This window comes from Podarcis pityusensis (assembly GCF_964106645.2).
Source record: "Podarcis pityusensis genome assembly, chromosome: 1".
NCBI lineage: Eukaryota > Metazoa > Chordata > Lepidosauria > Squamata > Lacertidae > Podarcis > Podarcis pityusensis.
Window position 1 is genome coordinate 52,553,348 of NC_138028.1, and position 26,176 is coordinate 52,579,523.

Sequence of the window (26,176 nt, forward strand, 5' to 3'; positions counted from 1 at the left end):
TCTACATAGCTACTTACAGTGCAATCCTGCGATGTATCTCAGAAATAAGCCTGATGAAGTTCAACAGGACTGATGACCAGGAGCAGGTAAATAAGGAATGGCAACAGTAGCCCAGCTGCATTCCTATTACAATAGGAACAGATTAGCAAAGCAGTGCTTGCAAAGTAACAGAAGTACCTAAACTCTTTCCAAAGCTACTGAAGCCTTTGAGGTGATCTGTTTGGTGAATTTATACATCTTCCCCATTAGTTGGTCAGTCAGTCATCCCACCCTTTCCAAGGCATTACCATGCCACTTGCCAAACAACAAAAAGTGGGTTTTTTAAAGGGGTAGATTTATTGCACCAGGGCAACAGAATTCTACAACCCACTAATTGTGTAGCCCCAAAGTTCCCTTATGGACTTTATTAGTTTAGTTCATTAGCTATTATATTTGTATACCACCCTTCAGCCGAAGATCACTGGGCGGTTTACAACATAAAAACTACAAAGAGAAAAGACATAATAAAAGCAAAAGAAACCATTAAGCCCCCTCCCACAGACACAGTATAAAAACCACAAAAGTTAATCAGCCTTAGGCTTGGTTGAAGACAAATATTTTCACCTGCTGCCTAAAGATACATAATGAAGGTGCCAAGCAAGCCACCTTGGGGTGAGCATTCCACAGACAGGAAGCCCCCACAGAAAAGGCCCATTTATGTGGCACCGCCCTCCAGACCTCTCATGGGGGAGGTACATGACGGGCCTCAGAAGAGGATCACATCAAGTCCAGATTGGTATATCTGGGGAGAGGCGGTCCTCGAGGTATTGCGGTCCTGAGACATTTAAGGCTTTATAGGTCAAAACCAATTAGGCCCAGAAACTAACCAACAACCAGTGCAGTCAGGCCAGGATCAGTGTAATATGCTCAAAGCTGCTTATCCCAGTGAGCAACCTGACTTTAATTCGTCCTGTAACTGCATCTAGAGTCACCTCTGAAAATCAAAAAGGCTTCCTGAAAGTCAGCAGAGGTTTGGAAAATACATGCATTTTTCATGATTGACATAGACCCTCCTAGCTAGAACTAGTGTTCGCTGTTTGGGCTTTAAGAAAAATCACTGTCACGAGGTTTTATCACTCCTGTGAGAAAGAGATAGCAGGTGTGTTTTTTAAAAAATGTAAAAAGTGAGGCCATTTTTGGTATCATAGTGTCTTTATTTTTGTCTTTTTATTTTTATTTTCCTAAAGAAATGCACTTAGAAACTGTGCAGAATTGCTTCGGCGTAGTGTTCTGTTTTATGTTACAAAAACCCTTTCAATATAAAAAGCATTACAATAGGGAATACAAGTTAAATTAGCTCTAGGTAAATAGATTTCAACATTTACTCCAAGTGGCCCATTTTCCAGGCACTTGCAACAGTGACAACAGATGGGGGCGGGGGGAACCGAGTGGATCTAGGTTCACAAAAACAGATTACAGACAAACTTGAGGGTGAAGCTCTCTCTCTTTTTGCAAGTTCCATTTCAAAGCTTGGGAGTTGTGCAATACCTCAACTGCTCAGAGTCATTTCAGTGGGACTTGCTTGAGAGCTTTATGTTGGAGTGTGTCCCTTCCTCTGAAACAGCTAGATGGACCCAGTCAGTGCTGGTCTCTGCTTGCACAGCACTGGAAATCCAGTGTTAGGCTTTCAATTTCTTGGAAGTTCATGTTTCAATGGGAAGTTGATTAACTTCCATGTATTCAGCAGTTGTGTGGACTAGGGTGACTGGGTTAGTCGCCTAAATGTTTCCCCGGTACATCCTTCCTGAAGCCCGGGAAGCTTCTGTGCAGCTTAGGGATGCTCACAGTGACATCAGGACATTGGTTCCTCCAATTGTCCTCGCAAGCTGGCGCCTCTGGCCCTAAACATTCCCTGCAAAAAAAAATTCACTGCACGCCACTGGTATTCAAGCTTGCAGCCTAACTAACCCCCCAACGCTAAAATGGAGGAAGTCAGTTGCAATGGAGTTAACAGAGCTTCTTCCAAGTGTCATTAGAGATTTGGGTAAGAGAGTTCTTTTCCATAACACAGCCCAGGTAGCAAGTAAATAACCTGCAGGAGGGGGCTATGGCTGGGTTCCCCAAGAGCCACAAAATCAACCAGATAAAGGATTGTTCCTTTTAGACCATGAAGGTGCAAATATTTTTTATTTGAAGTCTTGTGTTCAAGTAAATGAACATAACATTTCCTTACCCCTCAAATGGTTCCTTCCCAGTGTTGGGGCTCATTCCCACTGACCTTTTGCCCCGTGCTTTGTAGGCACAAATCTGCACTTTCAAGCTCCATGTCCCAGCACTTTTTGTTTTTCTTTGCCCTGGTTTCCCCACTCTTTATTCTGCTTTGGAACAAATAGCAATTCAGGTTTTCAGCAGATTGCTGTTTGCTCTGTTTCAGCTGTAAATAGCAGGTTTTCACAGGGAAAGCACTAGGGGGAAACAACAACAACAACAATATTATTATTATTATTATTATTATTATTATTATTAAGTGTTCTGACACAGAGCTTTCAAGTGCAGAGCAATGCCTAGAAAAGCAGCACAAAAGGAAGTCTGGGTGAGCCCTTGGTGGTGTTCCGCAGTTGCCACAGATGCCTACACTTTGGACAGATACTACTGAAGTACTAGTCATTTAGGTACACAGGCAGGGACCATCTCAGCAACAGTTTCCACAATGCTCTGAAGCTGTTTGTGTTATCTTTACCAAAAATGATGGCTGCGCACATGACTGATTTAAAGAAACAAGGAAGATGAAGCAGGTAGATGGAAACTGAAGAAAGCAGGCAAGAGAAAACCAAATGCCAGCGAGAGATAGAAAACGTCTCCCACAAGGGAGAACACAGGCCACAGCAGCAGAACTTTTGAAAGAGGACAGTGATGTCAGGAACCTAGACTCAAGCTGCCATAAGCTCTCTGCAGGTGTCCTTAAGCTCATTGACAGAGAGGGTGTGGGGTTGTGCACATTGTCACCTTCACCCCAAACATCTTCCCACAGTGAGCAAATAACTCCGGAGCAGGGATTGTAAGCATGTTCTGTTGAACATTCAGCTCTCTTGGTGATTAGGAATGTTGAAAACACACTGTTCCAGAGGGTTAGGGAGGACTGCAAAAGGTGTTCAGCGAAACATGCTCACAATATCCTCTTCAGACCCAAGTGAGAGGTCGGGAGCTGTAGAGTCGCCCACTTGGCACTGCAAAAAAAAAGTTTTTACCTTGTCTGCCATGATTGCCATTTAAAGAAGTTTTTACCTTGTCTGCCATGATTGCCATTTAAAGTGTGGCCGTGCTCACTTTAAACGTCAGAGGAGACAAATCCTTAAAGGGTTTTTGGGTAGTTGGTGCCAGCTGGAGCAAACAACACTGTAACGTCCATTTTTTTCAGTTATGCTGCGCATTTCTCTCACTCTACAACTTGCAGAACTCAACTAAATTCAAATGAAAACCATACCTTTTATGGGAGAGATTGTCAAGGATCACACAAAGATTCAAGTCAGCATTTGAAGTCATTTGTTAGGCAGAGATTCGTTATATATTTTAAAAAGCATTTTCTCATTGATTGCCTCAAGTGGGGCAACCTCCACTGTTTCTGAGATAAATGCTCATTGATGTGCTTCCCAGTATACCTCACGAGTTGCCTTTCTCAAACTCTCATGCCATGTGGTATCACCATATCCCAGTCCTTTTGCCAGTTGCCTACTGCTGCTTCTGGGTGCCGCATATATTTCTTTGCCAGTTTGTGTCTCCATAAGTCACTTGTTCAGCATATTACTTTCACTATGGTCTTAACAACTCACCTGCATCTCTGGCAGCAAAGATGGGAGAGATTCAGGTCAGAGCATATGCCATTCCATTTAGGTTTTTCGTAACTCATGGGAAGTACTGAGTGAGAATTGCTCAGAACATAAGCAATGTACAAGAGTCACAAATGAAACTGTGCAAAGGACAACTGCAAAGGTTTCTCACTGCTTTCATTGCCGTTTGGGAAGATATATATTTTTTTTCCACACAGCTGAAAGGCACACACTGAAACATGAAGACAACAAGCTAATCAGTTGCTACAAAAGGCCAAACTAGGCAACATAATTTGCACGTAACATGGTGGTGACAAAACATTCAAAAGCTTTAAAAACAAAACAAATAATTATTTCTCCTTAAGGGAGACAGCACCAACAATTACAGATGAGAACACTTTTTTTTTTTAATTAAACAATGGTGAGGGAGTCTGCTGTAGAACTGCCTTCGTCTTCCCCCCTCTCACAGAATACTGAACGGAAAATCCATTATGACAAAGAAAAGGTATGCACTAAATTTCTGATTTCATTCCATCCTCCTCCTGGACTTGAAAAGGATGCCTCTTCTGCTATTGTCCAACACAGCAGGCTCAGCTCCTCCTATATGTTTCCAGGTGAAGGAATTTATCAATTCCTCGCGACACAAGAAAGCTTGAAGCATCTTGATATTTCAGGTGATAGTTTTCTGCCCATCTTGACTGAGGACTGTTGTTTAAAACTGGCCTGACCTGTGTCCGTCACAATGCTTTGGCTGAGCAGTTCCCTTTGGATGCTGAATCCAGATCCTACTTATATTTGGGGGGAGGGCATCCTTCACTTTCTCACCAATTGGTGTAGCACAATCATGTTAAAGATGTGAAGCATCCTGCTTCATGGAGACCACCAGAACTCACTCTCTTCCTGTCTCGTAGGCTCCTAGTGCAACCCAGTGTGTGTGGTTTCTGATGAATGACAGTCCTGGGAAACAACAACATAGTGCACAGCACCTCAAAGTTCCAGCCCCTGAAGTACAATCCTTTTGGTCATTCATATATTACAGTCCTTCCCCCCCCCACTTCGTTAGCCAAAAAACAAAAGTTCATCTTCTCTCTTTCCTTTCTTCAAAGCGTGTAGTCGGAATATGCTCAGCTGGTCATGGAAAGCTTTCTATTGGATCCCCCGAAAGAGGCACATGGCAAAGATCATGGCAAACAGCTGAGAAGAAGTTAGAAATGAGACAAAACAGCCCATTAAAATAGAAAGACTTGACCAGACTCAGCTGTGGTCCAGCTCTCAAAGCAAGCACAGCACAAAACAAGCATGAAGGGCACAAAGTCAAATATGCCCCCAAAGAGCCCCCTAACTGGGGAATTCTGAACACAGCACAGATGTGTACATGTGTAACATTAAGCCAAGCTGTAGGGTTTTTTGAACTAATGTGCACTTGCAGTTTAAGTGCACCTACTCTGCTACCCTAGCTGGAAAAAGGGTCAAGCTATGCAATGGTTGGATTAGTGTTGCATCTGAAGCTATGCATGATTTCTCTGCCTGCAAACGAATCATGAACAAACTAGGTTTGTTATTGACTTCCCAACCATGGTTTGTTTGGGAGAAACAGACCAAAGTAATGCTCCATAGTCTGTTTAGGAGAAACAAACCATGGAACATTAGCTTGGTTGCAATGCTAATTCAGCCCCTCTGTGGTTTACTTCCCAATGAGGAATGAAATGAGATTATTCAAACTGTAAGCCACCCAGAGTGGCTATGGAAACCCAGCCAGAAGGGTGGCATATTATTATTATTATTATTATTATTATTAAGTTGTGTGTGTCAGCACATTGCTTGGAATATGGAATTTAAAGCAAACCACGGAGCTTGGCTTTAGCATTACAAGTGGTACCTCGGGTTACATACGCTTCAGGTTACAGACTCTGCTAACCCAGAAATAGTAGCTCGGGTTAAGAACTTTGCTTCAGGATGAGAACAGAAATTGCACGACGGCGGCAGCAGGAGGCCCCATTAGCTAAAGTGGTGCTTCAGGTTAAGAACAGTTTCAGGTTAAGAATGGACCTCCAGAACGAATTAAGTACGTAACCAGAGGTACCACTGTATATGCAAGCAGTCAATATCCTTTGCATGTTCTATTGAATATCACTGGCTTTTTTTTAAAAAAAAAAATACATTTAAAAGCCCTCTTTGCTGGCATGCTATCAAACATATGAATAATTTCAAAATTAATAATTAAATATATCTATTTTGATTTTACAATTTCAGATAAATAAAACCCCTTGAATTCATTTTAGATGCGAATTTAGAATGAGCAAGTTCGTCATGTCTGATGCATCTATTGTTTATACTATGCCCAACAGCAGAGGGCAGTGTCTGATTATATTTTCTCCCTTCAAATAAATTCTTCCACTTTTAAACTACTACAGATAATATACAACTAAATTAGATAGAAAGATGTGGTAGGAAGCTACAAAAAGGAAACCACATGATTTATGGTGTTTAGCATACCAACTCAAACTGCTTTGAGGTTTAATTTACAATTAAAAGGTATGCAAATTCTATTAAAAAGTAATAATGAAACCTTCCACTATACCTCGATGGCTAATACGCCAATGGCAAGAGCTCCTGCAAGGTACACATACGTCTCAAAGGAGTTAAGTATCACAGTGTAGCAGCCCTAGGAAGAAAGAAACTGCCATGAACCAAACTCATAGTCAAAGTGTTTCGGGGTCGTTTTTGATGACCTGGTAAGACATGAAATGACAGGTCCCTCTTCAAGCATCCCTGGAAGAAGGAGCGTCCATTAAAAGTTCATTTTGACAGCATAGCCCATAGGGACACAAAAGCTGACCAGCTAAGCATAATCCAGGAGTTACAGCAAGGCTGACAGAAATATAACTACAGAGACCCCATTTGTTCTACAGGATGCATAGATACGTAAACAGATGAACAAACATATCACGTTGCAAAGGAAAAGAGTTCAACAAGCTGACTTAAATTTTCTTTTTCAACCCAGCTCTGGAGATGCAAGTTCTTGAATTCCAGACACAGTCATTCATTAGTTTTACAATACTGAATGAGTCTAGGTCAACTAGTATATTTTTTCTGATGTGCTACCATCTTGACTTTTAGAAGACATCTGAAGGCAGCCTGTTTAGGGAAGTTTTTAATGTTTGATGTTTTATTGTGTTTTTAATATTCTGTTGGGAGCTGCCCAGAGTGGCTGGGGAAACCCAGCCAGATGGGTGGGGTAGAAATAAATTATGATGATGTTGTTGTTGATGAAGCGGAACTGCAACATCTCCATTCTATGGCAATGAAAATCGCTAAACCTGCCACCTTTAGAAGAAGTTCACGTCGTCTCTCTGGCTTGGCAAGATCTCAAGTTTTCAAACATTTTGCAAAATCTATCCCTTTTAAGGGTGCACCACCAGGGCTCTGCAGAGGTTGGGCCACCACTGTATCCACAGCCTCATCAGCAACAGCAAAACATAGGCAGGATGGCAGGGCCTGATCCCTTTGCCAGCTCTGGGCTGGCACAGCTCTTAGCTTCAGGCCAGGCCCAATGCATGGCAGCTGTGAGACCACATCTTAAGGTCCAACTCAGCGCCACACTCTCCCTGCCCTCAGAACGTTTAGGGACTTACCGCTGGCCACCACTGGTGGGGGAAATGTCAGTGGGCGTCCTGCCCACCCAGTATGTTTGGCAGCAGGCTGTTTTAGCCACCAGAGTTGAGAGTTGGGAGTGGCCGCCGGGACCACATAACACCGGTCCTGAGAGATCTGCATTGGCTCCCAGTATGTTTCCGAGCACAATTCAAAGTGTTGGTGCTGACCTTTAAAGCCCTAAATGGCTTCGGTCCTGTATACCTGAAGGAGCGTCTCCACCCCCATTGTTCAGCCCGGACACTGAGGTCCAGCACTGAGGGCCTTCTGGCGGTTCCCTCATTGCGAGAAGTGAGGTTACAGGGAACCAGACAGAGGGCCTGCTCGGTAGTGGCGCCCGCCCTGTGGAACGCCCTCCCACCAGATGTGAAGGAAATAAGCAGCTATCTTCTTTTTAAAAGACATCTGAAGGCAGCCCTGTTTAGGGAAGTTTTTAATATTTAATGCTGTATTGTTTTTAACACTTGATTGGAAGCCGCCCAGAGTGGCTGGGGAAACTCAGCCAGATGGGCAGGGTATAAATAAATTAAAATTATTATTATTATTATTATTATTATTATTATTATTATTATTATTATATCTCTCTTCCATCCACACACCTGCCCCACTAGACTGTGTTTGGATTGCTCTGCCTGCATCTACTCCAGCTTGCCTTGGATATAGTTTATAACATCAAATCAGGGTAGGTAACTCACCAAAATTACATGCTGATAATACTGAATCCTCAAGCCAATGGCATCACTCTTGGATCTGCAAGTTGCCACGCTGTATCAACCATTCTGGGTCCCTCAATTTCCTGCCCATGTTTCCTCATGTTTTGGCACTTTACTCCAAAATAATCTCTTGTTCACCACATATACCACACCTGCCCACAGGACTACTCATTCTCCCCTTGTACATTATTACATGGATCACTTAGCCTCTTTGCTTCTGCTGAACTTGAGAAGCAGAGATTTTGCCTAGATGGCACTAGAAAGAAGGGAATATTCCTTGCAACTATTGGAACAAATATGCTGCCCAAAAGAGCTGGGCAGGGGACTGCCTTCACTACTTCTGCCAGTTATAAGAAACACAAAACAGGTTTCAATTCTGTATGGTGGATGGTTTGCAATTGTGAAAGCCGTCACAGATCCTTGGGTTCAACTTTCTCTCCTGTTCTATAGGCCTACTGTGTGGTGTTGGGAAAGTTACCATCTCTCAATCTCAGTTCCTCATCTGAAAAATGTGGGCAACAGTAAATCACACTGAAGGATTGTGGAAAGTATCATGAAAGATCATTGAACACTTTTATTCCACTGTGTTAATCAAAAAAGAAAGGGGCAAAGTCTACATCAGTTTTGGCACAAATAAGTTTTTTTTTAAGGGACTTTAAGATGGGTGCTTGCACACGCCATACTGTACATTCCCCCCACCCAATAGTTTAAAATCCCATTTCTGTGTTGCCCTTACCTGTTGGTTTTGATACATATCATTACCCCTGAGACACTCTTCTTTGTTGATGAATGCTCCATTACGAGACTGGAGTTCCCGTCGGCAACAAGCTTCAGGAATTGCATCGTGTGAATACAGGGGACGAAGATGAGGGCCAGTTTCAAAATCTTCTGGACCATTGACACCACAGCAGCCAAACTAGCAGACAGGAAAGGTGATTAAATAGTTGATACTGTCTCTCTGCAGGATAGGAGGCATCACAGAGCCATTGAAAATAATATGAAACCTGAATGACAGAAGATGCATAGGAACCATCCATATTCAAATGGATTCAGTATGGCAGGCTGTGTGGCTTCTGCAGACATACAAACAACACACAGTTCTAGATTCTCTCAAAGCTTTCCATGCTTCATTTTTTCCCTCTTTCCTCCCCACCCACCCTTTTAAAAAAAGCTTGTGACTAGCCATTAGGATTGCGAAGGCAAGCTGGAAACTGTGGGTGTAACATATGGCGAAATCTTCAAAGATCAAAGTTGGCTCAGGGGAGTTTCCAGTGCTCAGTCTTTAGTGCCCTGGATAGTTATTTGCTCTTTCTCATAATTAAGCAACACAAAGTAATTCTGCAAAATAAGCAAACGTGTGCATGTAAAATCCACATGGTTTCTACTGCATAATTCAGCCTTTCTTGGTGCAGAATGTAGGTTGCCTCGACATAGAATATACACACATCTCAATATTGCTTTTAATACAGTGGAACAGCTTCCCTGGGAGTTTAAGACAGATAGAAAGGAAAACTACAAAGCCTGCCTTAACACAGAATGAAAGTGTTTTTCGTTGTTGTAATTAGTTTTATGGATAATGGCCAATGTGATTTATCCAGTAGAATAAGACATCCTCTCCTGCCTGCCTATCTGCCCAAATCTTCCTGTAGCTGATGCTCCATTGGCACGGCCAAATGTAATGTACAGAAGGACTCTCAGTTTATTTTTATTTTAAGTAATTAAATATTGTCGGTGCCTGACTGATGGAAGGATGAGATTAATATTTGACTATCTTCAGAACTAATGGACAAGCATTATGGTTAGTCTCCCTGTCTTCTTAATAATATAATGCTAAAATGAAAGCCATCACAACCAATTGTCACATCAGTTACAGAGGACTATTAGAAAAGCATTTCACATTCACCATGATCCAGGAAGAGCAGGGGTGGGCATCCTGTTGCCCTTCAGATGTTGCTGGACTACAGTTCCCATAATCCCTGACCATTAGCCATGCTGGCTGGGTCTTATGGGAGTTGAAGCCCAATGATGTCTCAAGAGCCACGTTCCTTACCCCTGAGATAGGGCATGGAATCAGGCTTGATTGCAGACAATCCACCAGGCTGATGCAGCTGCACGTGTGTAGAAGAAACCAGAAATACCAGCCAGCTGTTTGTGAAGAAATTGGAAGTGGCGTTTTGTCTGCCATCCGTTTTCTCCCCAACAAATGGATGGGAGTCATTACATTTTACCTCTTGGCCATTGTATCATATACCATACATATCTGTCTAGGCTTTGTAAGGCTACTTAAAGGTGACTAGTGATCATTCATTAGGGCTCAGGGTCCATCTGCAGTGATGCACTAGGCAAGCTACTACTCACTGTGATCATGACCGAGTTCCAGGTGGAAGAGAAGACGTCGGAGTCATTGTTGCCTTGATAGTGCTTCTTCAGTTCCTTTGTAAAAAACTCTCTGGTCAACTGCAACATACAGAATGAAGCAAAACGAGAAATGATTCATGCCTGCTATTCAAAGTGCAGAAATATAGTGGCTAGCAGTGCTTAGATGCTGCCAGTGCTCTGAGCACATCATAGATTAACCTTACAAGGTCGTCTAAATTTTTGTGACTGAGACGGGGTGCTAATTCCACCTGGGTCCAGGATAGCCAGCACGAGAGATGCTTGCTGATAAATTGATAGGTGACCCATATCCTTTATTCTGAGCTGGGATAGAAAAGGCCATGGCATGAGGGGGCTTCATATTCCCTTGAAGTTTGCTCAAGACACTCCTCCCACCTAATAATTTGAGAGAAAAGACTTCAGTTCAGTGGTGGATCTTATGCTCTGCATGCAAAGGTCCCAGGTGAGGTTGGGAAACACTGGAGAAATACTGTACTTTTCTCATGCACTCCCGTCTCTTCCTGCAAAGCCAAGAGGGAGACATCTGTCAAGTTTTGTTCAGTTTAAAGTAATCTCAGCTTTAGTTTCGCATTTGAACCAGGAGGCCCGGTCAAAACTGTAAATGAAGGTTCTTTAAAAGTACATCTGAACTAGACAGAAGCATTCCTCCCAGCCACTCAGAAGGAGGAGAGAAAAGGGGCAAGGATGTGAACTCTATGCTTTGCTCAGGTATGCCACGTCTCATTCATGTAGTGCTACACCATGGTTTAGCACTGTGTGTGAACAACCCCCGTGTTGTCTCATTCCACTGCTTCTCCAGTTTTACAGTCAGTAATTATACTTTAACACTGTACATGTTCAATGCTCATAAACTTTTGTTAATTGCATCTTCAACTGTCATGGTGAATGACAACTGCAAATAAAAACAGAAAATTAAATACCAGTTCAGGCCACTTCCCTCCTATAAAGGCTGGGAATAAATTCAATCGAAATGATGGCAATTTGCTGAAAGCCGCTTGCTCATAAGAGTACCCTTTGTGGTCACTGCTAGAACCATCTTTCTAGATCCCTCTTAGCGCTCATTCAGAGATCCGTTTGTCCCGTGAAAGCATGGAGCCAAAGAGTTTTCTGCCTGTCTTGTGCCTTCTAGCCAAGGGTCCAAGCCTTTTTGCCTTAGCCCTGCTCCTTTCCCATGGCAAACTCAGTCTTTAGTGCTAAATTGGAACCAATGGCAATCTGCAGAAAACTCGTCTGTTCTGACTCAGCACTAAACCACAGGTTTTCTTGGGGAGAAGCAGCAGTTCAAAGTGTGGATGAGCCCTTAGTCATGCCAGAAGTATAGCAGAACAAATTTTAACCAGGTAGGTGAAAACACATGCACACACACATTCTGACGCTTCTTCCGCATTTAAGCAGAATGAACACTTAACAGTTAAGACTTAAGAAGTTCTCAGTAATACAACGTGTGCTACCAACACACTGGGGGGTCATTTTACTTTTTATATTGTTTTCCCTGGAACTTTATTACTAAAATTAATGGAAATCCTGCAGACTTCACAGAAGTCACAGTGGGCTTGTTGAAGCTACACCTCCAGCAACTCCAATGTGAAGAGGCCATGTTCCCTTCGAGTGGAAATGCCTATTAGTCAGGCCGGATGGAGATTCTCCCCGGGGAAATAACGCAGCACCGTCAGGGGCCTCGGGGTTAGAAGGTGCCACTCCATGTGCTCCAGCATTGTGTTTCCCTTCCCTTCTTTTGCATAATTTACCCGCCCAGGCTCCCATCCTGCGGAGACAGCCGCCCAGACTTTTTATTGATGCTTGTCTGTTTCCTAAGTGCAGACTTTGAAACTAATATTACAGTTGGTAATAGTCCCAATTGGCTTCCTTTGACCAGTTCTGAAACAAAAGAGTCATTTGAATATAAAGTGAAAACTTTATTTTGACAGGCATGATCCCAAAGGAAATGTTTGAGGTTTGTGTTTGTGATTTTTATGAGATTTGACCTAAAACAAAGCCCAGCGCTGGGATTGTGCTTATTGGCCAGAAAAGAAACTCCTTCCTTTCACTAGTATAACATTTTACTTTGTTCCAAGTATCTGGACAAAGGTGGGGGCGGGAGGCAGTTAATAATATAAGTCACACGGCTTATTTTCAGTGTTAAAAGAAATCCATAAAACAAACCAGTCTAAAATCAGTAGTACTGACCAAGCACTGTTTCTCTCCTTTATTAGAGGTTTGTGTTAGGCTGCGAAGGTCTCTCTGTGTCCTATCCTTACTGCATAAAAATACTTGAATTAATAGATGCAGTATTCTGTAGTGCTGCTGCTGAGTCTCATAATTACCTATGTCAGCATACAAATTTGGCACTCTTGGAATGTGTATTCTAAGCAGACCTCCCTCCAGATTGGAATGCAAGCTGAGCTGAAGAAGAACTGCTTGGGGGCCCAGGGAGAAAATGGGATCCCCCACCCACCTCCTTAACTGCCTGCTGCTGCAGCAGGGAGAAAAACCTTCCTCCCCATCTTCTCATTCCCTTCCCCTCCCCAAACTCCCCTTGTGCTTGGGATGCTCCTACATTATAGAAGGAAGGAAGGGGGTGAGGAGAGGAGGTGATAAAGAAAGCAGCTTCTCTCCCAACTATAAGAACAGGTAAATTTTGAAACGACAAGAAAAAAGAACTACTGCCAGTCCCAATATGAACTTGACCTCAGGTGCTGAAGGGCACATCTATGCCTGTAATTGTTAAACAGCAGGAAAGTTATTCAGCAGGTATTGCTACTGCTATGAAAGCTGAAATGAATTTGGAGTAGCATCGCCCTGCCATATAGCTATTATTGTGAGCTTTCTGAAAGGCAACATTTGGCACATGATGTGGGGAAGGTCATTTCTCTCAAAAGGATCCAGACTGATCTAAGCAGAGTAGGAATAATGGATTCTTCCACAGCTACTACAAAGCTTGTTTATCTTCTTCCACTTGAGAGCACATCCACCACCTTAATATGCTGATCTTCCTAATGAGGTATTTTAGTAAGTTGTGGCAGTTATTGATGAAAAGCAGCCTCCAGCTGCTACTCGATAAGCCTCACACATGACAAATAGCACCTAGCAGCAATTGTTGTAGTGCTGTCACTTGTAAGAGAACAACCTTTCACCTGTCTCTTACTATGAGACTTGCCCGTGATCTCTTTAGAAGAGAAAACATCACTTTCTGTGGTGGTGCTGGTGTATCAACAACCACAAGTCTTCAGCCTCACCATTCATTTCATTTTTAATAAGACTCAAGTTCTAAACTTCTAATAGTGGTTTTTGCTCTTTCACTTTGAAAACCACTTTGTTTTTAACATTGTTTTAAACCTCTAAACTGTGAGCTCTTCTCAACTGTTGCTGACTCTCCCTCGCTGCTCCCCTCTCCGTTCTCTTCTCCAACCCTCCAAGCTTTATTCAAGGGAAGGATCTTCTCCTCTAACAGCTTCAGCCATTTGAAACCGATTCCTTGCCTGTCTGCTTCACTGCTATCTGCCCTACTTCAAATCTCAGCAGATAACATCTCTCTTAAGCCTTGTTGTGGTTCTTAATTTCTTCTTTCCCCTCTGCTATTAATTATTTACCTCTAACTATATAATTTAACCCCACATAGTGCTGTGAGAGCTTTGGACACAAGATGTTGTACAAGGAAAAGTTGTGTTGCACCATAAGGCAGACAGTGAAGCGTCTATCAATTATATCTGTCTCAAGAGGGAGACGGGCTATGCAGAGCATTAAGCATAATACCACCTCACAAGCCAATAAGCTAATAAGGAAGTGCGGAGAGGCTGCATCTACACGGAATGGTGCAGCACTCAAAGAAATAATTTCTACACTTGCCAGGATATTTAATATCCTTTCACTCTGATCTGTTACTTCAGCACAACTAATTACCTTCAACTTTCTACCTCCATCACCATATTGTGGCTCGGCTGCCTGAAGTAACAGTAGGCCAAAACATATTACATTACCTCTTCACCACCACTCCAAATATTTATCTTAGGAAATATTTACCCACCCACTTAGTTGATTTAGCACTTGACACTGAACCAAAGGGATGGTGTACATGGCACACAGGGGTGTTCAAATGGTAATTCTGGGCCAACTGGCCACCCCCGCCCTCCAAACAAACCTTCCCACCTCACAGGTTTATGCTGGTTTTTAAGGAAGCATTGTGCACCAAGATATTGTCACTAGGTCAGGGATAGCTCATGTGGTTCCCTCCAGGTGTTGTGAACTACTCCTCCTATCAACCCCAACCACTGGCCATGCTGGCTGGAGCTGATGGGAGTTGTAGCCCACAACATCTGATGGGGAAGGGCCACAGCTTTACATGTGATAGTTTTCTGGCTCAGTCCCCAGCATCTCCAAGCAGACTCCCCTGTCTGAAATCCTGGAAAGCTGCTGCCACTCAGTATAGATTCTAAACTGTAGACGATACTGAGATAGATGGACCAAGAGTCGTACTCTGTATGAGGTAGCTTCCTATGATCATATGCAACCTTCTGCAGAGACTCTTCTCCAGGTTCCCCCTACCTGAACGCAGCCTGATATGGTACCCCAATTATAGCCAAGTAAAGACCTATATTTTGGGTGGCGCTGTGGTCTAAACCACTGAGCCTAGGGCTTGCCAATCGGAAGGTCAGCGGTTCAAATCCCCACAATGGGGTGAGCTCTCGTTGTTTGGTCCCAGCTCCTGCCAACCGAGTGGTTTGAAAGCATGCAGTGCAAGTAGATAAATAGGTACCGCTCCGTCGGGAAGGTAAATGGCGTTTCCGTGCGCCGCTCTGGTTCGCCAGAAGTGGATTAGTCATGCTGGCCATATGACCCAGAAGCTGTACGCCGGCTCCCTCGGCCAGTAAAGTGAGATGAGTGCCGCAACCCCAGAGTTGTCCCTTTACCTTTTACCTTTAAGAATAGCATGGGCAGCACATGTCCTACTTGTCCTGCTAGCATCCCTGCTAATATGGCAGACTGGGCTGGCTCAACTACAGTAGGAACACAAGGAACACTACTTGGGGCAGCAATACATTTAGGAGAGTCAGTGGAGACAATGTGATCTAAGTGGTGTGCTCCATAGTCCCTTGCAAAGTTGCAGAAGATGCTTGGGCCACAGCGCTAATATCAGAAAGACCACTAAGGGTGCTGCAATAGCCATTGTAAAATGCAATGATTCTAGAATATGCTTCTCAGAATGCTCAGTGAGGCTCCCTGCAGCCATAAAGTATCACACCCACCCAGCCAAGTACAGGCATATGTTGAAAACTTTGTGAGTTGTGAGGTCACTAGGTGAGCTTGATGCAAGAAATGAATGCTGCTTGTGCCTGAAGGATAGTTTGCACAGCCACACCCATAGTCTATTCTTTTGGTTTCCCTCCCTTAATGCTGCAACATGCTCAAAAACACTGTACAATCACAGGAAAGCATATCCCCACTGTTCATAGGCACACAGAAAGAAAAACATGCACACCTGGACTGCTGATACCTAAATGTGTAGCGTAACAGCTTCTGCAAGTGTGTGGTTTTCCTCTACTATGTGTGAGGTCTTCTATTTGCGCTGTCCTGAAAGAATTCAACAAATTCAGAAAACAAGAGCTGTATTGACCAGACCCCAACAGATCCCCAGGAAGTGGTCGCTATTTATAGAGCAATAGCTGTTGCCACCAAGACACAATTACGCTTTCTCCCTGCCTGTGCTACTTGAAATGGGGTATCTAAAACTCCTTACAAAGTGCAGTTCTTTCCCTTCTGTTCAATTGCAGAGAACACCAGCTGAGAAGAGAGACATTATTTCCTTCTAACCTTTGGACAGATATGACTCTTTCAGCATTGACTTTCTAAACCTCACTTCTTTACTTATTTTAAGGTCTTTTCTTTTTTTAGAAAAATAATAATGGTGAAAACATAGCCTCTTTGGGAAAAATTAAACCGATGTTAAATCCTTGTTAAGTCTGCTGCAAGGGTACTCTATACTTGCTCCCTCATTAATTTCTTCTGTATAAAACACACACTACAATTAGTCCTGTCAAACCAGTAAAAGGCTTTTTTTAAAAAAGAAAGAAAGAAAGAAAGAAAGATGATTGTTCTGCTTTCAACAGATTCATTAACGGGAGCAACCAACTGAAATACTGCAATATATTACTACAGGTAAAGATCTTGAAGATCTTTAAAGGAAAGAAAATACATTTTCCTCTAAGTCACAAAGCAAAGTACATATTGTTTAAGGAAATAAAGCCATGGAAACAGAAGTAATAACATATGTCCCTGATAGCATGGGCACCCAAACACAAGTGTCTACATATGTTATGAACAGAAGCACACTTTCCAAGATCATGAGCCTAGAGACATGGTGGGTTGTATTAATAACAAGAGGATATAAGCAATAGAATGTGAACTCTACTTTGGGGTAAAAAAGCCCCTAGGGTTCTTGTTCAGCTAAATTATTGTGCTAGCGGAAGCCAGCTCAACAATTCTCACTAGTGCAATGAGCCCCTTTCTTTCCATGTCCTCCCCAAATATACTTTGGAGGGTCAAGAGAAGCCTCAGAGCAATGCACAGCTGGAGGACAGGAGAGATTATGGACCATGAAGAGAAAACTTGCAAGATGGAACAAAGAACTGGGAATATTTGTGGGTGGGGAGTAAGTCCAAGGTTCTCAGGGCTGTTCTGACAAACAATGGGAAGTATTGAATATTGGAAGTGGGTTCCAACTGCAAAATGAAATAAAGGTACATATCTGAGCCCTGTTGAGGATGCAACACCACAATCTTAATTTTTTGCACAAGATCAAGCTACTGGATTTCATTGTGACCACTGTACAACGTAAGTAATGTGTGCAATTCAGTTCCACAGCCCATAGAAACATAGGAAGCTGCCTTACACTGAGTCAGACCAGCAACTTTTCAGGGTTTCAAGCAGGAATGTCTACTTCTACCTAGAGATAACAAGGATTGAAAATGGGACTTTCTGGAGTTGCTTTACCACTGAGTCTTCCCAAATTTATGTGTTTAATCAGTCACACAAACCTGCAACAACAGCTTCCTAAATCTGCATATATTAAAAAAAGCACCAAACTGATGGTAGAAAGCTTAGTAACAATGTTACTATGTGTCATTATTATTAGTGGCAATTATTTAGCCAGCACAAAGGGTGTTAAGAAAGCAATAAATTAGCAACAGGGAGCTGCAGAATTTGCAGAGTCCTTGAGAAAGAGATGGGCCAAAACTTGTATCTTGGAAGGAAAGAATCTAAGAGGGAGGCAGGGAGAGGTGATATGGGCAGAATAAAGGAACAGGAGAATGAGCTCATTGGTAACACTGTGAATCATACAGTTGATATCAGAAAGGCCAGAGAAAAATGAAGAGTGACTAGAATGGAAAGTTTAATATTCACTCAGGCCTTTTTCCATCTGGCCTGGGAGGACGGGGTCTTGACTGACTCCAACTACAAAAGCTGAGGTTGCTGCCCAGACTCTTAGGCTAGGGTGTTGTTTGGCAGAGGCTGTTGTGGTTGGGGGTTATTGCTGCTGATTTTTTTGTATCTTTATTTTAGCCCTTGTGATTTATGTGGAAATGGTTTGGCTTAGTTGTGTATTTTTTAAAAAATGTTTCATTTACTATGACTACTTTTGTTATGTTGTTATGCAATTTTTTCATGTGGTAAGCAACCTTGAGCATGGTTTGAACTGAGGAAAGGTGGCATACAAATAAAATTATATATGCAGGTATGTATGTTTCTATATGCACAGGGAAAAATCTTACGTTTTCTTGAACCTCAAGTGAAAGGTATATGTTTAAGACACACCATTATTCAAGCTCCCACAGCGGTGAACCAAAATACCCCTTGGAAGCTTACACTGCAGCTTACTACAGAACACAATGGGCTCTTGGGGCTTGCAATGTTTTTAAAAATCTAACCACCTACTTCCTTAAACACGGGGGAATTAAAAGCAAGCCCTGTGTTTATAGAGCATTGAGTTACACTATGCCAAAGTTTCTGTCCACAGGCTCCTTTGTGTCATTCTCATTCTCACCCTATTAGTGAAAACTTTGTTTTTCTGCCATTCCCATAGGTTTATTTGCTAAATGTCTCTATCTTTAGCTCTTCTTTTTTAAAACAAAAACCCCAAACACACAGAAATGAGGCTGCAGATTTGGGCCAGAAAACAGGCAAATAAATACAAAGCAAAATACAAAAGCAAAGCAAATTTTTTGCAGGAAATTGAATTTGCCAAATAGAACAATGGACAAAAGCAACTGAAGTCGCACCAGGACACACCAGCTAACTTTGGCTATGTAAGGTGTAAATGTGGGTTTCCTGTGTTCACATTTGCAACAAGAAAACAAGTGAAAGCAAAAAAAGGAGAAGTATCTCATGTTTGCCTATATTGCAAGTCAACACTTACAGTAGAGTTTCTAAGGAAGTGGGTGTTCCTAGGAAGCTTTGGTCATTGCTCCAAGTCTCCCACCCCCCAACCAAGGACCCCCCCCATGTAAAAGCAAAAAACCCCAATCCCTTTGTTTAGGAATGTGTAGTTGTCTCTTTTTGTATTTTGTTTTGCGTCACAGAGAATTGTGGGTAAATCTGCACTACTGAACTTGCTTGCAGTTAGATTTTGCAATTCAGCTTTAGTAAGCAGAAGGTATGCACAAAAATATGGGTTTTATGGACAATAAGCATACATATTTTATGAGGAAAATGCATTGAAATACATATAAGTAAAAAGCGTGTGTTTTACATAAGAAATGCATACAAATGCATATATTTCAAACGTAGATTTTTTTGTGCATTCTTTTGAAAAACTCACACAAATAAAGATGGAATGGACTTGTGATAGGGCATCAGCTTAGTCCATCCTCTAGACAAGAGGAAAATGGCAGCCTAAATATGATAGCAGTTTTATTAATGGAATGTTTGGTCTATCTGAGCTGATTTAAAGCTCTGTTTTCACTACAGGTGGTACTGGATAGATAAGCATTGCACTGCAGACTTGGAAAAGCATGCATGTGACAGATTCTTCATACTGGCACAATGAAATAACTTATGATGAATTTACTTCTTTCTATCCTGCTGTGCTATATTCTTTTAACCTCTCAAACTGTTATTAATTTTGACTGTGATCTATGAAACTAAAGCTAATTCAATTTTAATGAGGATGATTTTTTTTTAAGTATGAGCCGGCATAAGCTCCTTAACTCTGGAAACCTTTGGGGGGCATGTTATCTCCTCTACACATAAACCATCTACTTGACACAAGTTTCTTTTGCTTGCATTCAACAGGTGACTGCATGATGTTCAGACCAGGAGTAATAATGGGGGAAATGGTCCACTGCCATCCTAACAGATATCAACTCAGCAAGCTTATAACCTTCTAACTTGAAGTCCACCTGAACCAAAATCTGCAGGGTGCCATGCTGACATCGTAATACTTACATTTTCTCTAAAGATAAAAGCCAGGATTGCAGCTGAGAGTTCTGCCAGGAAGATTAGCAAAATAAACATGAAGAACTGAAAGAGAGAAAAAGAAAGGCAGACAAATCACTGTACATCTACAGCAAACAGCTGGGACAGAATCTCTCAAAATAATCAAAACGATAAATCAAGCTGAGTGAGGAATTTGTCCTCCCCATGCAAAGGAAATCTGCAGCTACACTGGAAGAAATCTGCCAAATCCATAGATCAACAAAACATCCAGGGACACGCCAGACTGCAAAACTGCAAGGCTTTACTTTACAAACCATTCTGCTGATCATATGGATTCACTGTTGATCATACCAACTCACTTAAAATCCTCCACTCTCTGGCCTCCCTGCCAAGGCCTCCCTGCCCCCATCACTTTGACATAGATTTCCTGCCCCAGAGTCATTGGGCAAATTATTATTATTATTTATTTAATGTCTATACTGTCCTTCATCCGAGGATCACAGGGCGGTTTACAATATAAAAACACAAAAACACACAAAACATAACATAGTAATAAACAATAACAATAACCACACTCTCACACGGAGAAAAAGACCATCCACAGTTTCATTATCCAAAGGTATGGGAGAAGACTTTCTCAGCCTCATTTCCCCATCTGTATCTGCAAATAATACCGTAACTTGCATACTGGAATGTTTTGAGGGCCAAACTAAACATGAAACTCATCACATAATTTGCCCTTGTCTAGCTGCTGGCTTGGGGAAACAGGACTGGCACTGCGGCCAGGGGGATGAGTGCATTAACCACCTGAACGAGAGGAAAGTTCCCCCTGGTGCCAGTTTGGTCCTCAGTAAAAATTAGATCAAGCAGTACTTAGTTCTCCCCCCCCCCTTTACCTTTGTTGCAGTGTGGGTGGAGAAAGAGGAAGGGACAGATTCGTAATACAAAGGAATTTCTTAGGGGTACACCAAGACTGATTTATACTCCTTTGTAGCCTTCCAAAATTCAAATATACACCACGGACCCCAATATTTTATCAAGCAGCAAGTGAAATGGCTTTAGGGGTATTTCACAGCAAGCTCATTTCTAAGTCTTCCAAGCAGTGTGCAGTGTTTTTTGGTGCCTTTTTTTTTTTTTAAACACAACCTTGCAAAGATCAACTGCTAGAACAACAGCTTTGGGGGCTGTGAAGCACAACACAGCCTGACGCTTGATGCAACATATCAGATTCAACTGCAACATTTCTTATAAAAATATAACATGAAAAATAATCTCTAAGCAGAAAGAAGCTTGAGAACTTCCCTTGGGATGCATGTTTCTCTCTTGTCTCTTACCCATGCTGTACGCTTGCCTTGAGTTTACACTTGAGCTAAAAGCTTTAGGCATTCATTATGTATCACTGCAAAATCTCTCTCAGGAAGCCTCTGGCTCATCTATTTTTGAAAACTTCATATGAGGACTTGGATTTTGATCAGTCCATGAAAGTAATACTTCTCCCACAACCCCAGCTACAGTTAACAGCCACTTCATTTGAACTTCCTGAAGAAATATGAAAATCTCGCCAGGCCAATATTTCCACAAGTCACACACTAAATCGCTTTGCATAGTCAGTTCCTTTCCCATCACTCCCTCTTTGGAAGAAACCTCCATTTGGGAAGTCCTTGTCCCTGGGGGGAAACTCTTACATAACTTTTTCCATCCCATTTTATACCAAATAAAATGACGTACCAAATGAAAAGTTTAGCCATTACGCACACCCTCAGGTATATAGGATAACAGGCAAATTGAAGGGTGGCTGGGTGGGGAACTAGGACAACAAAAATGTTGCAGCTTTCCACTTCAGTCACAGGCTTCCTTTCATTATGTATGGCATCGCTATAATGTACATTATAATGAAACCCAAATCTACTTGACCCAGATGGTGTGCACACATGTACACATGCACACATCCACACCTTTAGGTTTTTCTTTCCACATGTACCCAAATGTGATATGGCCAACTTTGTGGGCCACAGTGACACTAGAATTTTGTGCCTTAAGGACTTCTTAGAAACTAATTGATTACTTTTTTGGAGTTCACTTGCAGCTTGAAGAAGGCTGACAAAGGGGGACTTCATACTCTTGACTCTAGGGCTGATTAAATAGTGCATGCTGATGGATATATGGGAGAAATGGGGGTGCAGATAAGGTATAAAGTTCTTATGGGAGCACTTGTGTATGCACACTTGATGAAAATACAGGTGGTTTTATAGGGGTAAAATATAGAGAATAGGGCTATCAATGGTGACGTGTTATCAGAGATCATTAAATCATACAATTGGAAGGCACTGGTCATCTAATTCAACCCTCTGAAATGTAGGAATATACAGGTAGTCCTTATGGGACCTTGCCATAATCAGTCCTACGCTCTAACCAACTGGGCTAGATGTTATGCCCCTGAACATAAGTGGCTGGGAAACATGAGTGAGATGTCTTGTAACTGGTTGGCCACTGTGAGAAGAGACTACCAGAACAGACAGTCATTTGATCTGATCCAGCAGGGTTCTTTTTATGTCCTTTTGTCCTAAAGTACTTACAGGACCAGATGTAACAAGAAACTATGATTTCCCACTATATGAATGAGTTGCAGCAAAGTTTTATATCATGTGCTTCTCATTGTCTCCTCTTTTGCAGCTGCAATGAGGAGATCAGATGTTTCTGCATCTACTCTTAAGCAAATCACAATTCCCTACTAGATCTGTACTTTGGGAACTGTAGCTTGTTAGAAGCCTGAACCATCCTATAGCACTATTCATAGCTGCAGGCACAATTTCCCCCTCCCAAATAACATTCAATATTTGAGATTAAATCTTATTTATCAGGCTACAATAGGACTCTGGAGCCCATATTCATATCTACTCAATGGGAGTTCTGCAATGTTTATTTTTTACTAGAATCCTCAAAGCTGCTCATAACGATTAAAAATGCAATTGAAACATTTAAAACCCTACACTTAAAAACAAACCAAAAGTAAAACAAACAAACAACAAACAAAAATTAAGCACACTACAGATCTCTTTACCTTTTCCTGCTATTTCGTCACCTTCTTCAGAGTTTTAATTTGAAATGGCTTGCACACAAAGTTAACCTAAAAGATCTACCTTTGTAGGCAGCAAAATGGCTACTAGCTTTCCATGCTCAAAATATCTGCATGTTCTTCTTGCACGTGTAACAGTACTAGCTTATGAACACATTAAATTCTACCCCTTGGTAGTTGTGCCAAGATAGGTGCAGTGTTTATTTTCAAGTAGTTATGATTATTACTTATAAGTGATCGCAACAAGCAATTCATTAGCTGTACAGCAGAACTTGCATGCAGATTAGGATGAAATGCCTTTAGTTGTCAACTGTGCAAAAACTGCAGTTTGCAAACAATTGGATGTGCAAAACAATCTGTACCGGTATTACCTAATCAGCTATCCATACCACGCAGACAGATACAAAAGAAAACCACATATGAAAGAGCCAACAGTACTTACAAAGAGAAGGAGGCATTTGTTCTCACGGATGGCTCCACAGCAGCCAAGGAACCCCAGCAGGAAGAGCATTGCTCCCATTGCCAGCATGATGTATGCCCCCGTGAAGAGCAGAGGATTACTAGCCACTATCTCTCGGAATCCTGTGGGATCCACTATGACCCATATTCCAACTCCAAGTAGAGATGTACCACCCAGCTGCCAAAAAGGGAAATATTTCAGATAAAGACGTTCAGTTCCTTTCTAGATTCCCTCCAGTGAGTTCATCCCCAACTAAGAGATCTAACCAACACAATAGCTGCATGACTAAGCTAGCTTTCTGCCATGCAAGCTTACTTTTTTCACAGTGTGCATTTCCTACAATTTCCCCCACCAATACACACACACACTTTTCATTATTTGGGCTATTTATAGCAAGGAAGCACCCATGTTTTCTTTATAGCTCAGCTCTTCCTGTGTAATTATTTCCTGTGTAGAATCCATGGAAGAAGCAATAGGACAACCTCGGGGACATCAGAGACATAGGCCCCATCTTTGCAAAGCTTTCATTCATTTTGAGATATAAAAATGGGCTTGGCAGGGCTGCTAGACTGTCCCTTACCTGTATAATACATTCTTTATCCCGTGTTATTAAATCTGACATAATAAGCTTCCCCTGCCCGCCAAAATGATTCACCTGTACTATACAAACTGTACAGATACACAATATATTATTATTATTCTAGGTGTGTTTCCAGAGGTGCGTTCTTCAACAAAAAACACAACCATCACAGGAAGCTGAACTTCAGCAATTTTCTTCATAGCATGAAACTCTTGACACCGTATGACACTGGTTTATTGTTCCTATTGCTACGTTGACCATTCTAATAGTCTTAGTTAGTTTGGCTTAGAAGTGATCAACAAAAGGGTTAGCATGCTCTTTATGCAACTTTATGGTTGTTGGAAGAAGAAGTTCTAAGACATGATGTAATTATATTCCATACTTTAATAAACTATACAGTGCCAATTTAGCCAGTGATTGGATAAATGCTTGAAAATCTTGTCTAGAGCTCTGTTCACAGGTCTTACTAATTGTTAGAAGAACAGTATCCACTCCCCTTATCAGTGATACCAAGCCATGGGGGTGTTAAGTGTCCTGGCAGCTTATGATGAGAGGCGTTATGTATGTTTCAGATGCTGTTGTATATGAAACTGAAGGGCAATTCTGTATTGAAGCAAGTCTATCACAGTATAGCCAGCACTGACCTCGCAAGCAGAGATATGAAAGAGGTGGTATGTGACGGAAAATCCAAGGATACTTACAAATATGAAGAAATTGAAGACAAACATCAGATACTTCATGCAGCTCAAACAATCTCCTTCCATGGTTGTACAGGCTACACAATCCAATTAATCCTGCAAAACACCAACAACCCTTTAGCACTCCCTTCACTCGTCGATGTAGCCTTTCTGGTATCTTTCTTTCAAGCCCCTGTGGAATTCATTACACAGAAAGTACGAATTTCATATCTCAATGAGGTAGGATAACATAGGTTAATAGGCAGTAATGATCACCTCCAATTGCCATCCCATTTTCTCCCTCGTGCGTCAGGACTTGGAATGAAAGGTTAATGAGAAAAGGCTAAATGACTCACCATCTTGTTCCAAAGTTAAAAACCGAAGATTCATTATTTCATGAATTATAAAGCTCTCCAGCAATCTCTAAGCACTATGCAAAGCTGCATATGTGTAGTGAAACAAATCAGAATTGTTAGGCTAACTTTGTCCTGACACATGGGACACTATTCCAGTATTCTCCTTAAGTTCTCTTTGCTGAAATGTTGCTGGTTCAGTTTTTGGTTCAGTCTTAGGCACAGAACAGCAAAGAAGGAGCAATGACTAAACTCAGTAAATGGCTTTCTGTCATGCTTCTATCCCTGATTATCACCTTAAGTTTAGCATAATGTATACATGCATTTAGGGACGCAGGTGGCGCTGTGGGTAAAACCTCAGCGCCTAGGATTTGCCGATCACATGGTTGGCGGTTCGAATCCCCGCGGTGGGGTGCGCTCCCGTCGCTCGGTCCCAGCGCCTGCCAACCTAGCAGTTTGAAAGCACCCCCGGGTGCAAGTAGATAAATAGGGACCGCTTACCAGCGGGAAGGTAAACGGCGTTCCGTGTGCTGCGCTGGCTCGCCAGATGCAGCTTGTCACGCTGGCCACGTGACCCGGAAGTGTCTGTGGACAGCGCTGGCTCCCGGCCTCTAGAGTGAGATGAGCGCACAACCCTAGAGTCTGTCAAGACTGGCCCGTACGGGCAGGGGTACCTTTACCTTTACCTTTATACATGCTTTACACCCAAATACTGTGCAGGGAATGAAAACAGATTAGGATATATCTGAGGAACAACAGTAAAATTTGGAAGGTCTGGCAAGGAATAGTCAAGCATACAAGCTCACACAGATGCTACCCTGTGACCTGCAATCTAACCTCTCTCTCCTATTCTGATACAGCTAATTGGTTGAGGAGAAAGTTCAATCTTTAGTTAGTACTGGCAGCCTCATACTTGGCATTGTTCGGGAATTCTAAGAAACTTTTTTTCTTCTTTTTGCATTTGAAAGGTTCAGTTTGCCACCTTGATTCAAAATGGCATCCAATTTTATCTAAACACTTGCTCATTGATC

At 42.1% G+C, this 26,176-nt stretch overlaps 1 protein-coding gene and 1 long non-coding RNA gene across 5 annotated transcripts in view; one reads left to right on the forward strand and one right to left on the reverse strand.

Annotated features, from left to right (window-relative positions):
- The window catches only part of LOC308475470, a 597,484-nt gene that overhangs the window by 140,477 nt on the left and 430,831 nt on the right, over positions 1 to 26,176 (forward strand). The gene's annotated exons all lie outside the window — the stretch shown is intronic.
- The window catches only part of TSPAN18 (tetraspanin 18), a 160,258-nt gene continuing 137,589 nt past the window's right edge, over positions 3,508 to 26,176 (reverse strand). For all 4 annotated transcript variants that reach the window (XM_081002259.1, XM_081002257.1, XM_081002258.1 and 1 more), the window contains 7 exons: positions 24,817 to 24,909; positions 23,518 to 23,712; positions 20,009 to 20,083; positions 10,532 to 10,630; positions 8,910 to 9,089; positions 6,388 to 6,471; positions 3,508 to 5,000 (listed from right to left, as the gene is read on the reverse strand). In XM_081002259.1, coding sequence (XP_080858385.1) covers positions 4,953 to 5,000; positions 6,388 to 6,471; positions 8,910 to 9,089; positions 10,532 to 10,630; positions 20,009 to 20,083; positions 23,518 to 23,712; positions 24,817 to 24,879 — 744 coding nt within the window. In that variant the 5' untranslated portion in view covers positions 24,880 to 24,909 and the 3' untranslated portion in view covers positions 3,508 to 4,952. The remainder of the gene's footprint in view (positions 5,001 to 6,387; positions 6,472 to 8,909; positions 9,090 to 10,531; positions 10,631 to 20,008; positions 20,084 to 23,517; positions 23,713 to 24,816; positions 24,910 to 26,176) is intronic.